The 18,295-nt window shown below is 41.3% G+C and overlaps 2 protein-coding genes across 2 annotated transcripts; both read right to left on the bottom strand.

Annotated features, from left to right (window-relative positions):
- Positions 1-1,198, bottom strand: LOC110225782 (uncharacterized protein At3g60930, chloroplastic-like). Its single transcript, XM_021015758.1, has 3 exons — positions 731-1,198; positions 364-651; positions 1-297 (listed from the first exon to the last, which is right to left on the bottom strand). The coding sequence occupies exons 1-3, from the start codon at positions 1,196-1,198 to the stop codon at positions 1-3; spliced, it is 1,053 nt and encodes a 350-aa protein (XP_020871417.1).
- A 3,891-nt stretch (positions 1,199-5,089) lies between these two features.
- LOC9300084 (protein KINKY POLLEN) lies at positions 5,090-17,915 on the bottom strand. The gene is made up of 23 exons (XM_002863962.2): positions 17,491-17,915; positions 17,062-17,161; positions 16,701-16,967; positions 15,991-16,253; positions 15,679-15,895; positions 15,207-15,377; positions 15,030-15,107; positions 14,550-14,801; positions 12,236-14,347; positions 9,867-11,685; positions 9,575-9,681; positions 8,812-9,168; positions 8,413-8,531; positions 8,039-8,288; positions 7,734-7,958; positions 7,371-7,510; positions 6,995-7,067; positions 6,790-6,891; positions 6,599-6,697; positions 6,177-6,473; positions 5,916-6,083; positions 5,477-5,828; positions 5,090-5,394 (listed from the first exon to the last, which is right to left on the bottom strand). The coding sequence occupies exons 1-23, from the start codon at positions 17,559-17,561 to the stop codon at positions 5,273-5,275; spliced, it is 7,761 nt and encodes a 2,586-aa protein (XP_002864008.1). The 5' UTR covers positions 17,562-17,915; the 3' UTR covers positions 5,090-5,272.
- Between the last annotated feature and the right edge of the window lie 380 nt (positions 17,916-18,295).

Genomic DNA, 18,295 nt, shown 5'->3' with positions numbered 1-18,295 from the left:
CTATTCGTCCTGCTCCTCCGGAACATGTGCGGCTTCGGAACTCAGATTCGTGCCCGCCTGATCCATAATGCCGATCCCCGCGGCAACTCCTTCGATTGACCTGTTTCCGAAACTATCTTCAACAGAATCTGGAGAAGCCGGAGGAAGCCTCAGATCCTCTCGCAGCTCGGTTCCAATCCGCACAAACTCCTCCTCAGCATCTCCATACTCCGCTTTCCACTGGAGTACTTCCTCCTTCTCATCTTCAACATTTTTGCCGCCTTCAAGATCGGCAATTAATTCGGCATTAGCCCTGGCCTAGACCAGGAACATGTAGCGCTCGGACGCCTTCTCCTCGGTGAATAGCCGGTTCAAGCGTTCGACTTCAGCCTCCAACTTCCGACGAAGGCGAAGACCATCCTCGGCCATCTTCAATCGCTCGACCTTCTTTGCCTTGGCCAACGCTTCGGCTTTCCGCCTGACCTCATCTGCCTCGGTAATCTTGGCCGCCGCCTCGGCAATCTTGGCCTCCGCTTCGGCATTTTTGGCATCTGCCTCGACGATCCTGGCATCGGCCTCGGCAATCCTGACCTCCGCCTCGGCTTGAGAAGTCTCGTATTTCCGGTTCGAAGAGTTGTAGGCTCGAACCATGCAGTTCATTGAATGGAAAGCCTGGGACGCAAAAACTTAAGTTAGTACCGAGATTTCTAAATTTTAAAAGGTCTAGGATGCCTCGGATATGAACTAGTACCTTTAGGAACCCTGCAGCGGTTTCGCGGTAATTTTCAGCCTCCAGCAAGGCCTCGGACGCAGCTAGGGTCGGACCCGAGCAAGAAGCGATAAGAGTAGCAGAGGCTATCTTATCCTTGTAGATAGGAGCCTCGTTACGACTCCTCTTCTCTTTCCTACGACCTCCCGAGCTATCACCTCGGGGCCTCTTGACCTTCGCCTTAGCCTTCGCCTCGGCACCTAGAGCGACGATAGCCGAGGTCCCTACCACCTCGGGGACATTGGTCGTAGGGGAGATATGCCCGGCCGCCTCAGGCACGATCGAAGCCATATCCCGAGCTTCATCAGTCGCCTCGGCACCAACGACGACCTCAAGACTGGCCTCGGGAGGAGTAGGAGGTCTAAAGTTTGCCTCCAAAACAGCTTTTTCCTTAGCCGCCTTCTTTTCGGCAGCTTTCCTGGCTCTCAGAGACTGCGCAGCTCCCTGCATCTCGATAAGATGATCTAGGCGATGATCGGACGAAGAGGATTGTCAAGGAGCTCCGTGCAGTAGACGCAGGGCTCTCTCAATTCTTTCTTGGGAGAAGTGTTTCGTCCAATCGCACTTCCGAGCTATTAGTTCGTCGTGTAGATCGAGAAAGCCTTCGGGAACGTTTTCGAGAAATGACGGGTTCCGATCTGCGTAAACAAGAAAACACTCAGTGAAAAGTTTAAAGCAAAACAAAACAGCAAATACGGCTTCGGGCGTAGTACCAATTTTTCTCCACTTTCCAACAACTTTCCCTAAGTAGTCCTCGTGGACACTATACTCATTCAAGGCTACGAAGAAGAAATGGTCGGTGTACTTCTCATCCTTGCTCGGGAAACCACCGATAACCCTCCTATTTGGCCTCAGAGATATGTAAAATCTCTCAACAGGGCCTGGTATGCGCCGGATCTCTAGGAGATTCCTTAAGTGGCTAAGGTCGACAAGGTTGACCGTCTCAATACTCCGGACTAGAATCCCTATAAGATAGCGCAAGCCTCGGGTTGTAATCTGAGACAAAGCGATCTTGTACGACCATAGAAACGCTAAAATCGGCCTCGGGATTGGAAGCCAAAGGTAGCAATGGTAGAAGAACCCCTCGTAAAGGGTGAAAAACCCCTCGGGCGGATCATCTGCTCGCTCATTCGGAGTTGGAAGTCTTAGCTCAATTCCCTCGCTAAAACCGAACCGGGCCTTGAGATCCCGAAGGGAGTCCTCCGTGCATAAGGTGGAACCCGGGGGATCGGGTTTCCTAGCTTTCTTGGCTCGTTTTCTCTTCTGTTGACCCTTGGCTGCTTGAACTTTAGCTTGAAGCAACCTGGCCGCCTCGTCAGAGTCATAATGAACCTCCTCGGCCTTAATAAGAAGTAGAGATGCCTCGGGGGCATTTTGCCAGCATGAGACTCTAGCTTCACCAACTGCTGGTGGATGTATCCCCCTCCTATTCAAAATTGCCTCGAGATCATCAGGCAAATCCTGATCCCGAGCCACATCTGCAATCGCGTCTTCCCGAGCGATGAAACGGCTCGGGTCTTCTTCCCGTGAAGCCGACTCTGCATCACTACCATGGTACAACTCGATCTGACGGTCCGTGGTATCCGCCTCGGGGTCGCTCGAAGAACTCCAGACCATCTTTCTCTTGTAGACAGGGAGATGAGTGTCGCCTCGGGGCGAATCACTGGAGTCAAAGAGAGACATTTTCTGGCTCGGGAGATTGAAGAAGTTGATCGGAGGAACAAAGCTTGACAGATCGGAGAAATCAACCTAGATCTAATGACGGTGGCGCTACGACGGAAGTATAACGAAAAAAGTAGAAAATGCAAGAACTCAAGATCAGAGAAAGAAGAGAACGAACCTTGAAAATTTTCCTTTGCAGTTGCGAAATGAGAGAATGAGTCGGAGACTTAACATTTATAGGGACTTAGGGCGCGTCGGGTACGAACCAGCCAAATAAAAAACATCGCGTCCGCGTCTAAGGCACGTCGGGCACGCACGAATCGAATAAGATACTTCATATCCGCACGAATCTCGGGAATAGGCGAAAGGACCTTTCCACTTCTCGAGAAGGAATCCCAACCGTCACACGTCAAGAGAAGATGAAACGACAGAGGAATTCGAATCGCCAAAAACTTTAAAGGGACCGAACTATCCGAAGTAAACGGCTCGGCCTAATTGTCATAAAGCTCGTCACGCTTGGTTCTCCAAACTAACAAGCTGGGGGGCTAACTGTTAGGGTCGGATTCCATCCTTTGGTGTCGAGCCAGACTTAGAACACCTCGGGAGTTTTTCTGAGATCACCTCGGGATATCGTATCATCCACCTCGGGTTATCCACCTAGTCAATCTAGGGTACCCGAGCCCATCATCTTGTAGTATCCAAGCCCGGTCGCCTCGGGGTACCCAAACCCATCACCTCGGGGGTACCCGGACAAGACATTGAGGGTACCCGCACCCAATCGCCTCGGAGTGTCCAAGCCCATCGCCTCGGAGGTTCCCGAACATGACATCTCGGGGTACCCGAGCCCAATCGCCTCGGAGTGTCCGAGCCCATTGCCTCAGGGGTACCCGAACAAGACATCTCGGGGTACCCGAGCTAATCTCTCATGTATACCCGAGCCGGTTACACAAGTTCTCCGAGGCGAAGTCTTCATCATCACCCGAGGCAAAGACTTGGTAAGTATTCATCTTCAAAGTATCATTTCCAAGCAAGGCGTCATTTCCGAAGGGTCATTTCCGATAAACCCGGAAATGATAAGGGAGAATCTCGAAGGATCAACTCAAATCAGGAAAACTTCCGAGAAACCCCGAAGAATAAGGAAACTATCCTAATCCGCGATATTCTAGGCCGACTTCAAGATAAATGGAAATCTTCCGAGAATATCGCTGGAGAGGCGGTTTATCACCCCTATATAAAGAGATTCAAGGCTCTCGCAGAAAGCAAGCAATATCGCTCTAGAATTTACACTACACAAAGCTCTCACAGCATAAACACCTTTTTCTTTTACGATCAAACTCTTGTACGATCAAAGTCATCTCTTTCTTAATAATATCAAGAACACCATCTTTGGTATCAATTGATTCTGTCGTTCTTTGAGAATTCTCGCAAATCGTATCCCTAAATTAAAACCCTAGACAAATCTCGATTGTGTTAGTTTCGACTTCCACACCCATAGTTGGTTAGGTTCATATCAAGGGAGAGGGGCTTAAAATAGTCTTTTCATTTTCTATCATAAGTTGAAATCAGCATGTTTGCATACTGACTTAAAAAAGTCATCTGTTCCTTACCTTCCTCATGTAAAACCGTTTTCTTACTCGGTGGACCTTCGTGAATTATATATAACATTTCCTTGTTGTCTATGTAGTTCTACCCATTTCTTTTTTTGAACATTATAAGCCGTTCTAGTGAATTTTGATTTATTGTCTAGTTGTGTCTTCTCCCTGTGATCTGGTTGTTTAAATATCCAGGGAACGTTGAGAGATCTCAGTAAAGGAGCCAGGAATCTTTCTGTTTCTCAGACAGAACCTGTATGTAAGACATTCTGTAGTTTTGTTTAATGTCAAATGTTTTTTTTTTTTTGTATTGCTGTTGGTCTGACTCGAGCAAGCAAGACGAAGATGTATGCTGTCTAATCTTTCTATACCTTTCTTTCAAAAAACCTCTATAGTATCAATAAGGTTAATAGCTGTGCTCGCAGGGAGTTTCAGTAGATCCTTCTAAAGCAATAGGAGAGTTTCCCATTGAAACCAATGGCAATCCCGATATTAAGGTATCTTGGATGGTTATGACGACTTACTTTATTAATTGTTTTCCCTTTCGAAGGTGTGCACATAATTCTTTATCGGACTTCTTCTTTTTTTGGGCAGGGTTTGCAAGAAGCAGATGAAGATTTGGCCAGTTATTTGCCTGTTGGAATGTTGTCCTCATCGGCTGATGATGATTATGATGATCAGGTAAAATAATTTCTCTAAAACAAGGTAAAAACAATATACAGAAAGCACAAGTAGCATTATAATAATTTAGTTTTGGGGGATGCAGGAACCTCTTGCCAAACTGGCTAATCCATCTGATACAGACTTTGATCTACCTTCTAGCTTTGATTAGTTAGAAGCACATCAGGGAGGTATGATATTCACCAGACAGATGCTTTAACCTGACTATTAGATGCGTATCTGTGAGGCTGCTTCATCAGACGGAACACAGCTTTGTCTAATGAGGCAAGCTTGTGTAGTTGTAACAATAGAAAATAAATAAATACACTAGTTACGGGGATGTGTTTGAAACGTTTCTTGTTTATATCGATGCCTGTGTACCAGTTTGTTGCTAACACTTAATAGATTCAGTACATACATAACACTCTTAACGTATGACCAATATGTATGATTACCAAACAAAACATTCTTCTTCTATGTCCAGTCATATGTAAGAAACCAGTCTTATCAACACTACGCTAGTACTGTTAGTGCATTCTATCTTAAAAAGAGTGTAAGAATCTGCAACTCTTTACAAAATTTATAAGAAACAAAATTTGGAATTTCTATCTTAAATCTGATTCTGATCAAGAAACTCCTCGTAAGCAGACGATCCACTGGAAGAGTCGGATTCATATTGGTCTTCTTCCTTAGGAGGAGACAAAGTAGGCGAGAGTTGGGGCTTCTTAGAACCTGCAACATAACACAAAAGAGAGAGAGTTATTTCTTTCTCTTATCTTGTTTTTGCAACTCATAACTTGCAATAATACTAAACCTTTTGTGGTGTTTTGATTTTGGAACTTCTTAGAGTGACGCCTGATGAGTTTCTTAGCTTTGGTAATCGTCAATTGTCTTGCAAAGGGAGAGAAATCTGATTCATTGTCACTCCACTCCCCAGGGAAGCTGTCTTCTGTTTCCCCTCTCATTGTCCGAAGCACGAATTTCTTGGCCTTTCTCCTTTGGGTATTGAAAATACCTCTAATCGATGTGACAAATCCATCACCTGCATTGTCACCGGGACGTTTCACCCATGCCCCTGAATCCTGATCTGATCTCCCTGACTCGTCTTTGTCTCTCAAACCAATCTCATCTTTTGGAACGTGTGTTTTGTCTTTGAATTTCTTCATCTACAAATACCATCAAATGAACATGAGTTTTATTGAATCAGGGAGACATAACCCATATGCATCTATTTCTTGTGTAAATGGTCTTACTTGCATTCCGGTTACCGACTTGAGGACTCCCCATATTATGTGCTTCTTTACTCGAGAGAAGAGTCTCCTCCATGTTCCGCTGAATTCAACACGATGAAATGTGTCCATACACAGCTTCATATCGTTCACAACAAATCTTGAGCCCTCGTAAGTGATCAACAGTTCCACCTAAAGCTCAGAACCATATTACAAGGTTAAGTTTATTATGCTTTGGTAAAATTATGGACCATTTGCTTAGATGAGGTAATCAAACTGACAGACCTGACTAATCTTGATGGTTTGGAATTGCATTATCTTTTGGGGCCTAGATTTCTTGTCTTCTAATGACTTTTCCCCCTTCTTTTCTTCATGAACTGAACGGCCAGCCTTGGTAGTTTTTGAATCCTTTAGCTTGCCTTTTGAGGATTCACTTTGATGCTCCATAGAAGATAGAACAAGCTCAGTAGCTACAGATTCTGCCACAGTCTCCTCCCATGATCTGTCAAAAGAGGATGTTCTTCTCAGTTCTCGCCCTGATCCACGGATCGTGCTTGACTTCAGGTTTTGATTCTTTGACCCCTGAAATCATTTTAGGAAAATAGGTATATAGACTTCTAGAGATGATATGAATGTAAGAATAACAAATTTAGGGTAGCAGCTTCTAAGAAAACTAATAAAGCCACAAAGCAAAAGGCAAAATATACCTGGCCTAGATCAGACTGAGAGAGCAACGCTGCCGCTTCTTGAGCGAATGAACCTTTCCTGCGTCTTGATCCTGAGGTTGTTGACACTTTCCAAACTTCCTGGGATACAAAATACAAGCACGTGTCATAACTCCTTAGCAGCAAGCTAAATCCCCCATCAGCTAGAGAAGTAAAACGGATAAACAACAAACCTCCCTTCTCTGTGAATGTTGCTCCTCTCCTGGAAAGATATACTCCCACATCATTGTATACATTGTTTCTGTCAAATGGATTTTTAGAGGATATATTTCAACCTGTCAAGCGAACACAAAAGAACTCCATTTTAGTAAATAGAGTATAAACTTCAGTCTTATATTATTAGTGTCATTAGAACATATATGGTAAATAATGACTTGCCTGGAAAAGTTCATACGGAGCCTGTCCATCTTTTGGGGCTCCTTGTCTTGCATCTACCTGTAACATAACTTTCCTGCATACAATAAATATAACACTCAGACTTTCCAGCCATGATGCTGTAAACCTGTTTGTTTTCCACAGTGAGTTTCTATGACTAACAAAAATGACAAATGCACCACATAGTAGTGTGGCAAGAGCATCTACCGATTACAAGCACACAACCATTCACGAATTATCTACAAGTCTCCAAAGATATGTAAAATGAAAACTGCATAACTAGTTTTAGCAGTGTGAAAAATGAGAGCCAAGATTGAAAAATATTCTGTGAAGGAGAGCCAAAATTTACTTGCGCTAGTTTTAAAAGAAAGGAACTCACTTGCCCCATTCTGGAGGAGGATTCCAAGCTGATAGAACAGTATCACACTTGGCATTAGGCAAACAGTTCCGCAGGACAACATATCTCGTTGTGAATTGGGCAATCCCAATATCTCTGTAGTCCCGGTTAAAATCATAAATCTGCAAGCAGTGTGAAACATTTTAGGGATTTTCTTGCCAAAAATTTAGAAAACAGAGTTGGTCTAAATAGAACACCCAAGGCTAGCAAGTAACAGCAGTAAACTTAAGAAAACTTATGTTCAATGATTAGTTGTTACTAAAGATCCAGAGAGATAATGAATAAACAAAACGATCGACCAGCCATCAGCCAAGGTATATTAATCTACTATATTCAATCTCTTACCATATTGTCTATTTCAACCTCAGCGAATGTTTTTCCATCTAAAACCATAGACCAGATGACTTTGTTGATTTGTAAGGATATGCGCATGGCAGAGGATGGTCTTTTGTTCTTATCCTTTTCCAACAGCCTTAGCTCCGCAGCATTCTTCACAGAAGTCCGCAGTGCTGTATATGCTGTCTTCCTAGATTGTTGCACACTGAGATACACTTTCCTCAGTCGCTCCACCTACATATGAGATACTTAGTTTACCAGATAACATTTGATGCAGAGAAATTTTTTTACTTCTTATATAACTCTTTTCTCACCAATACTGGCCTCCCACCAGTGATCATCCAGAAATCGCTTTCCTTTTCGAGATTTATGTTTCCTGAGTTACTTTCGCTCTGCGTCAATTTTCTGATGTCATCAAGAAGCATCATTCTATCCCTCTCTTTCTCTTCAAGTTCAATTTTCGCAAGTTCCACTTCCTCAATGCCATCAGGAACTACCTCATCAATTTCCTCTTCAACTTCATCATCTTCTTCACCAGAAATTTTTAAACTGTCGTTATGAGCCCTGAATCATATGCATTTGTAGTAATAAGATATAGTCAGGGGATGCATTTCAACAACAAAAAAAGTTGAATTTACAAAGCAGAAAATTCAGGAAGTGTTAATAACTTGCACACAGCTACACTTACTTTGGTAACCTTGCAAACAAAAGATTGGACAAAACATCTGTCATAACTTGAAACTGACGTGATGTCATCGATGCTGTAATATTCCGAGAATTGAAAGTAAGCTCTTTCAGTGGCTTCACCTGCAGCATATAAGGGTAATATAAGTCTTGCATTCAAGCAATGTTACAAAAGAGTGTTACACAGATAATGCCGAGTGCATAGTGTGGAATATATGTGAGAGTAACATTATACATTAGTGTATGAACAATTGTAGACATGCTCGTCAGTCGTATTTTTGTGTATAAAGAAAACAGAAAAAATAACTTTTTGGTGGACTACAGAGACTTTGCTGATGCATATAAATCATTCCAAAAGAAGAAAAAACTACAAATATCGTGCTTTCACTTAAAAAGGTTATACCTTCAGGTCGGGAGTCACACCTTTGTGCCTGGTGTATTGAAAGTACATGTCACACGGCATAAAAACCCTTTCAAGAAGTGCGCCAGTACGCTTTGCCTTCGGGGAGCTTCTTCTAATCTTTGGGAGCCATTGCACCCCAGCTCCTGGATCGACATCTGTTGGTGCCACATGAGCTTGTACGTGCTCCAACATCATGGACACTTCCATGCGTGTCCATGTCATGTCAGTGCCATTTTCAGGATTAAGATCATTTTCATTTTGAGCTGCCTTCTCAATCATGTCATACGCAACATGAACAACTGAATGAAATGATCGTGCTAAAACACGGCCACTAGCAGCAGCAAGCAAAAACCTACCCTGGTAGATGAAGAGATAATGTAAATAGTGATGACAATTAAAAAACACTGCAAGGTATCTGAAAACATTTACCGATACAAATTCAACCCTAAAGCTTGGATCGATAAACTTATGTCATAGATTTGGTATACCTGGTCTGGTCAACTCTAAGTATTCTACTTTATCAGAATCACCTGAGAGTTAGAATTTACAGTTTTATCTATTTTCAAGATATGGAAGAAACAGTCCAGGAATTGAAAGAATCGTACAGGACAACATTGCGAGTAATAGAATGTAACTCCGAGGTGGTAATGCTTTACAAAATAACGCCAATAAAGAAAAAATTTCAAGTTGCCATGCATTCTTCTTGATTTTAATAGCATACCAGAAGTAATGTAGTAAAGACTCAAGTTTGATCTATGCTTACATTTATGTCTTCTGAATGGAGATTGAATTGTGGCTCAACAACGTTCACCATAAAATGCCGAGTTCCTTCTTCCTCTGAACCATTTGAATCGCCAGTCTTTGTGGCTCCTGCATGAAGATAGATAAATATGGTGAAGAATACATGTATGGGAAGTGAATTTGCTTACTAGGGAAAATAACATGGGACATAGGATGCAAATAAGAAACGGATTAAGATTTAACTACCAAAGGTTTAAGATACTATACATGGTAGCTTCAAAACAGACAAATAGGGGGGAGTCAGCAAGACTTACCAAGTGGGAAAGATGCAAAGTTCTCTGTTTTAGTTGGTTCTGATGAAGGTGAAAGAACTTCCGCAGGCTCTTTAGATTGGGAAGCGAGATTTCCATTGCCTGTGGAAGGCTGTTTCACTGGGTCATCTTGAGAAACTTCTGATTCAGAATGATTTTGGCTGCTCTCAAGTAACTTTCTCTGAGCATACTGACGTGATGGAGAAGGCTTGGGAGGTTGAAATGCTTTGGACATCCCACCAGCAAAAGACAAAACAGCATCTCTGTTCTCTATGTTCCACAATAGTTTGAGTCCGTAAACAAAAATACGCTGACAATTGTCCGCTATAACAACATTGTATCCATCATCATCGCTCGGATCGGAATGTGAATTCTCCTCAGGTTCACTCTGTCTCTCCTTTGTAGATCTTGCATCTACTTTTTCTCGATATATTTTTCCTTCTTCTTTCCATACCATCAGTCTTTCAGGGTCAGCCTTAGGGGCCTGCCTCCTGATTGTGAAATAATCAGATGAAAACAAAAACCCATCGTCAGGATGCTTCTCCGTGCCATCACTGGTAGAAGTCCCATTATCAGAAGTAACTCTATCAGTTGATCCAGATAGTGAACTAGTTCGACTCATCTGAGCTGGCTTTGAGCAATGCTGATCCCTTCTTAAAAAGGCTTTAGGCAAATGGAGGTCTATTCCCTGGTATACTGGATCAAGAGTCTCACGCTTGCATTCAAAAGTAAAATCCTGGTTTCCACGGCTGAAGCAGATTTCATACTTTAGCTTGGTCATATCAAATGTCAAGCCTTTGGCAGGATTATTAGAATCCAGTGTCATATACTTGATACAAATAGGTGTAACATCTAAACGGAGATTATATTCTGTCATCACTCTGTCTAGGGACAAATTCCCTGATCTTGGGATTCTTGGAACTCCGAAGCGAGGCCACCGGGAAAAAGTGCGTAGTTTGTAAGGAGGAAGGTAATTCATGTTCCAGAATCTGATCAACCATGCCAAATCATGAGCACCAATGTTTATTGTGGGTGGAGAAAAGGAAGATTTCTCAGGCTTACACTCGGATCTAACTTTTTTTGTTTGATCAACTGCAGATACTGATGGGTTCTCAGGTCTTAAAGTGAAATCCCAGCGTAGTGAGAGAGATGTAGACCTGAATGGATCATAAATTTTATCACGAGCCTTTCCTTCATTAGGTAAGGCAAACAGATAATGATTTAATGGACTTCCAGACTCGCACTCCCAATCCATCCGGACTTCAAGACTGAAACGTGGAACCTCAAGGAAAGGGTAGATTGATGGACATATTGGAGAGTTCGGATAATGTCTAGCCAAACCTTCAAAACTGCTAAAGAAAATTTTTATGTCCTCAGCAGAGAAGTGCACACGACCATCTGACTGCTGGATTTCCACAGAGGCAGAGGTCATCTGGAGCTTGTCAAGCTTCTCATAGGGGTCTGGAGAAGCAAGAACAATCCACTTTGTCTCAGAAAAGGACAAGGTTACATTTCCATGGATGTAATTTCTCATTTCATCCCACCATGGTAAGCTTTTCTCCTTTTTGGGAGGCTGAAGAAGACCAGGACCCTTGAGACTGAGATTAGCTCTACGAAGAGCCACAGTGAAGGCATAGCTGATATCAGCAAGTACTGGTTCATATCCAATTCCAAAGGAGATCTGTCCTTTCTGAAAGTGAATCGGCAAGTCCAGGTATGTTTTCATTGCAGGTGTTGTTCCACTGGCTGAACGAAGCATCGTCACCTTTCTCCATCTTCCTATGTATACATCATGGATTATTTGGGGCTGAAAAGCTGTTGCCTATGTCAAAATAAGAGAAATAAATTTAGGAATAAGACTAAAGAACCTTAGAGGGAGCGCAAAGACTGATGGGAAAAAGCAGAAAAAAAAACAAAAGATGCAGGCGGGAACAAATTTTTCATTCGTTTGAAACGACAATTCATGCATGTATACCAACATCGTTGATGATGTAAGGAAATAATGGTTTAGATTTTTTTACTACTAACATTTAATATCTAAACAAATGATATGATCCGTGAAATCCATTGGTAGTACTCCATTCTATTTCACAGCAGATATCTCAGAGCTACTATGGGATACTTAGATCAATACTTCTTCAAACTGCTTAGAAGGTGTATTTTTTACGTTTACAGTTGGATTTATAAACTAGGAAACATCATATGCAGAAACAAGAGGTAAGAGCAGAGTAAAAAATGTTCCAGTGCATCAAGCTCTAGAAAACATCAAAATTCCTCAAGAAACTCTTTCTCACAGAGAAAAAAAGAGGATAGCTTTGAAGCAAAGGGGAAAAATGATATGATATTTGCTAGAGAGAAAAGGGCAGTCTTACCTGCTGAGCCAACACAAGACAGCCTTCGCATTTACCCAAAGCTGTTGAGAGAAGAGGAAATGTGTAATCTCTTATTTGAACAGCAAGAGTTCCAGTGTTTAACCGAAGATTGCTTCCATAAAGCCGCGAAAAAGGTATGTCTTTTTCTTCACATAGAGGATCAAGCTTCTTAACAATTTCTATCATCCCAGCTTCACCTCCACCAATAGCCGTCAAACTTAGATCCAAATCAGTAACAGAAACAGAAAGTAGAGATGTCCTAGAAGTGCTCATCTTAAAACCAGCCTGAAAACCGTCTTTACAGGCACCTGAACCATCTGAAAGTCTTAAACTTTGACAAGACTTGTAATATGAACTGAACGATTGTTTATATAATTTTTCATTCATCATCTGGATAATGGCAGGATCTTGTGGGTCAATTTCTTCTCCCTCGAAAGAAATTTTCTTCTCACTGTCTGACTCATCTCCCCCAGTTTTAGGAACCTGGTTTCCGCTGGAAATTAATTCATCAAGGAATTTCGACCTTATGGCTAACTCGTAGGCTTCTTTCCTCATAAGATGATAATGCTCATCAAGCCAACCCTGGAGGGGTTCTTCCTCAATATCAAATATTAACTTGCGAATGCCGAATCTTATACGCCCAACTTTTTTCGAGCCAGGTTTTTTAGGTGTTGAACTTTCCTTTTTTATTGGGAAAATGAGTTTGGTTTTGGCATTGGTTACAAGCTTCAAAGCCCTCAGCATTTCTTCCACAGCATCATCAATAGCACGGAGCTGTAGCCTGAAAGGCATGCATATATGTATATCAACTCCTTGAACTATCCAGTCCCATGGAGTCCCACCTGTTGCTGGGGTCGCATTGGATGAAGTGGAAGGCATGCTGGGTATTCGTGATATCTGTACCCGACTACTTTTGACTATTCTACATCCACAAAAACCAAGCATAAATCCTTCCAGCAGTACTCCAATACCCACATTCTCCGAGAAAATTGACTGAATCTGCACCTCAGCCTCCACCCCATCCCCAGCCTCCGCAGTTATGCTTAACATCTCTACATCAACAGCAAATATAGATTCCTTCTTCTTTTTCTTATCAACAGAATTCAGGGTAGTAGTTGGTTCTTCCTTCTGTCTATTACCGGTCACAGTGGAAGCCTCTTCTGGGTTTCTGTTACCATGTTGCTTAAGTTTCTGAGTTAAGACTAGGGACTTCAAACGCAGACCAAGTTCGACCATTGAAATGTGCACATCAGGCTCCCATCTGACTGCAATATTAGAGGCACTGAAGAGCGAACAGATTGAAACTTCCTTACCACCACCTATACGACGTACAAACTTGGCATTTTGGATGTCACAAAGTGTCACTCTGGAAACTTGGTGAGGTTCCTCCAAAAATTCCTGGTAGATCGACTTTGCTGTTTCAAGTTCTACCTGTGTAGATTGAATCTCCTTGTTTAGAGTAAATCCGAATTTGAGTATTTCAAACGAAATTATGTACTTCAACTTCTCATGTTCCTTGGACAAAGTAGAGAAAACGCTGGCAGTTCGAGGTGAGCCATCAGCTGAGACATTAATTATAATTCTTCCACCCTGTGATCCATAATTGACACGTTTAGGATCATCAATGACTGTATTTTCCAGGCTTGAATCTCCAGCGAAATTAAGAGAGAAACGTTCAACATTCAGTTTCAACAGTTGAGTCCCTCTGCCCGATGGCTTCGATCTAGGTGCCCCTTTTTCCTGTCTGTTCTTACTACTAGCACCAGTTAAACTTTTGATATAAGCCTGACTTGACATTGCATTTACTGTAAGCGCTTCAACACTCCTGAAAGAAAATAACAGACCTATTTCTGATACGTCAACCACCAGTGTTTGTTTACCCTTAGAACCATCGCCCTCAGGTAACACTCCTTCTTTCTTGCCCCATTCCGATCTGACCTTTCTTATACTGATTAATGAGCCTGGATCTGACTCCAAACCAAAGAGGCTTTCTTTCAAACATCCCTTATGTTCATCTACCATGCAAAAATTCAGTTCATTTAGCTCCATCTGTACAGCTGTTCCCCTATTTGACATATTATTTGCAGTGACCTGAAATGAATCTAAGCCGCACTGCAAAAAAAGAAGAATTAAAGTCAGTGTTGAGATTGATTAGTAAATATTCTTGCTAGCCTTGTTGATGCTAATTAAAGATCGTGCAAAATATGCATGAACCATAATATTTCAAACTGAAACGAACAAATATAAAGATACTGAAAAACTTTTCTGAATTTAGAACCAACAAGACAGCAGCGAACACACGCCTTCTACTTACTTGGTATATCGGAGCACCGCCGGGATTGTATAGCACAACCGTCACATCAGGGGCTGAGGTGGCACATTTCCATACCACAGCTTTAAAACCAGTGGTTTCTGATTTTGCAGTGGTAGGTCTTTCCTCTTTGAGAACCATCTTTTTCTTTTTAGAGAAGTGCAAACGCAACAGCGGCTCAAATCGAGTCATTATAATGTTGCTCATTATACCTCCCAGCTTAATCTCAACCTCAGCCCTAACAGGGAAGGATTCCTGAGAGGAACACCAAGATCAGGTAATACATCAAATCATGAAGGCCCTTCTGTTAGAATTGCAGCACATGTGAAAGATATATAAAACTATAAAACCGAAAGGAGGATATGAACATTGTATAAGCTGTTTTTCTAACCATTTCCGAGTGTAAAAGCAACCAAAGCACATGGACAACAAAAAAAAAAAAAAGCACCACCAAAGACTTCTGTCTTAATTCAGAGGACTCACCTGTATTGGACAATACACCTTGGAGAAAACTCCAAATTTTGTCATCTCCAAGACAGAAACTTCAGATTCTCTAAAAAGCTGAAAGAAAAGGGAAATTTAAAGGCAGCAAACAGAGGATGGTACATCAAAACGAAAATTTCACTGAATTATTACTAAGACAACTGCCTTTTAACATACATGCATCTCCTGGAGTTCCATGACAAAATCAAGACATGTGTCTTCCTCGCCATCTTCACCAGATTGAGATTTGGCACTTCTCAATTGAAAGCCATTTATGCTGTTCGCGATAGAAAAATCATGTTCTTGATGCACAAATCTGATTTCAAGCTTCGACAAATCAAATAAAACCTACCACATAAAGTCAAAGGCACGAGTATGACTTCAGATAATGAATTGACTATACACCATATGCACAAACTCCTTTCATTGTAGAAGCAAATATTAATCTTACATGGTTGCTAACTGTAGCTTAATAAAATGTAATTTTTTCAGCAATTCTGAGTTGGATAGGTGATGCTGATGCAACATGGGAGAAACTAAATGAGCCAATTTAATCCCATGTGGTTGAAAATACATGCAGATGTGTGTATAGATAATAAATAAAAGATGCTTGCAGTTATCTCATGCTAAAAAAAAAAAAATCACTCACCTTCTCAGGGAATTTTGAAGCATGCTTTGCAACCAAAACATTCATTGGTTGCTTTGGAGGCTTCTCTGAAGTGGTGTTACCAGAACTTGATTCAGTCACTTCACCTGTGGAAGCAGCACTTGTCAGGGATTTTTTTTTCAACAGCAGCTTCTCGTTAAGATTAAAAACAGCATCCGCTAGATCTACTTCGACGTTCTTTATACTTGGACTTGATTGTCTGCTCAAGGAAGATCAAAATATGGCAGCCATGAGGATTAAAACGTACATGTGAATGAGGTAAGAAATCATATGAGTTTATCAAGCAAAAGGTACCTATTGTGACCAAATTCGCAGGAGAAGGAGAGCTTTTCGCAATGAAAAGAAGAAGAAGAAGAGCCCTCTTTGGTTTTGGAAGATGTCTGCTTAGGGAGGCAAATGTCACTGTTCATCTCAGGTGAATGCGTGGAAGTAACATGTGGTTCGCCAATCTGTACAAATATCGGCAATAGATACAGTTTGATGAAAAAATTCCCTGACCCTCTGTCCTTAGATAAATCGAGCTCCAACTCCTTGATTTCTGCTGTAGCCTTAGGTGTCTGTAGTTTTGCAAAAGGAAATAAGAACAACCAAGAGAAACGACAGTTAGTATAGTTCTAGAGAAGCCTAATTTTGTTCCACCTAGTCAAAATAGTGTTTGTGTTAAACAAGTATATCTTCTATAAAGAATAAGTTATGCACAGAAAGCTAACAGTGATTTGAGCATAAAGCACCTCATCATGGGAAATATATCTTGGCTTGTGGTCAATATGTTACTACTCTATTATCTAAATAGCCAGTGAGATAAGATTTCATCAAAATTAATGAAGATCACTGTGAGTGAATCTCTCACTATAATTTTGTTTATGGTACCAACAAAAGAAGCTAGTAGCATCACTACCATTCATGCTGCCCTCATCAAAACTAGCTCAACAAAACAGAATGAAAGGGAATTATAGCATGAAGTACAAAGAGTTTTCATAGATATCAGAGCAGGCTGCAATTACCTGCACAACCATATTTGTCATGGAAAATGAAAAGAATCTCCCCATATTAGCAAATAGCATCAACTTTCCCTTGCCACCAGATTGCGATTTCCGAGTTTTTGGTTTGCGGGGACCTTTACTTGAGTTGGAGGGTCTAGTTACTATTTTGAGGTCAGATATAGAGAATATAACTTTAGGATCCTGGATAAAAGCCGTAGCACAAAGTTCAACTAGGGATTGACTTAGATTAGCTTTAAATTCTCCAACGACTATAGACTCAATAGAACCCTGCAAATAATAAAAACAACAAACAATAGACTCAGAGTAGTTAAAAAAACCAAAGATAAAGACATCACAAAGATAAATTGATCGACATACAAACCTTCTTGAAATGCAATGCAACATCCTTCAAGCAGTTCCATCCATCAAACTGAAAACTGAGAGTTATTCCAGCAGAACGCCGGAGAATCCAAGGGAGTGACCTAATTAGAGTTGAAAATCCAAAGATCAAACGCAACTCTGATTGAGAAATCAATAAGGATTGTTGAACATCAATCTATGCTACACTCAAATTATTAATACTCAAAACTGCTAACATGGCCACCTAATTCGAATTGTTCAACAACTCTAGATTCCAAAACTTGCGGTAATCAATTCCTCAAGGATTTTTGAAAGCGAAATCAATTTCCCAAAACAATTTTGAGTAGAATAATCTCAAATCAGAAACTGGCGAAACGGTGAAAACGATCACTTGGTCATATCATAGGAAACACGATTTGAACGCCGATGAAGAGGCGAAAATGGAACATACTTGAAGAAAACCCAAAGGAGTGCGACGATCACAGCGATCGTGAAGATAAAAATGACGAGGAAAGCTGCCATTTCGGGAGGAAATCACAATACACACAGACCAAGGAAACTCGGCGGCGGTATTATCCCGATCAAGCAAATCAGCGGTCGAGACGAAGCAGACGCACTGGGGTCATAGCTCGGAAGCAAAAATTGGAGAGAGAGAAACTCAACAAGGTTACGACTGAGTCATTTGCGGTTAGAGAAGATGGAAGATCCGAGGAAGAGGAGAGAGCGTGGGAGCGGGAACGAAGAAGACGACGACTTTTCCGTTTTCTGAGGGAAGACGAAATAAATGATCCTCTGTGGTACGGTGCACCGTTATGCCACACGCATTCATCCAGGGACGTGCGTGCATGAGAGAGAGAGAGAGAGAGCGAGCCCCTTCGTCTGGGAGATTTAATCAACGCTTTCTCTATTAAGCAAGGTTTAATTTCTTAAAATCCCATTCAAATTCAATTTCGATATAAAGCTACTTGTATTTTTTTTGTGTGCAAATAAAGCTACTTGTAGTTAACTACTTTATTATATCATACCAAATTAAACAGCATAACGTTGACAAAAAAAGAAAATTAAACAGCATAACAATTCAATTAGCACGATTGACCTTTAAATGGTATTTTAATTACATCGGTTTAGAGTTCTAAGTGATTTATTTAGTCATCATAACTAATTAGTACTAAAGACAAATTCGTCCAAAATTAAAGAAATTTCAATTGTGGCCGAAGGAGAACAATGACGTACTTAATAAATAGTAAAAAGGCTTT

This window comes from Arabidopsis lyrata (genome assembly GCF_000004255.2).
Source record: "Arabidopsis lyrata subsp. lyrata unplaced genomic scaffold ARALYscaffold_8, whole genome shotgun sequence".
In the NCBI taxonomy this organism is placed as follows: Eukaryota; Viridiplantae; Streptophyta; class Magnoliopsida; order Brassicales; family Brassicaceae; genus Arabidopsis; species Arabidopsis lyrata.
Note: the sequence above shows the minus strand (reverse complement) of the source record. Positions and strands in the feature narration are given on the sequence as shown.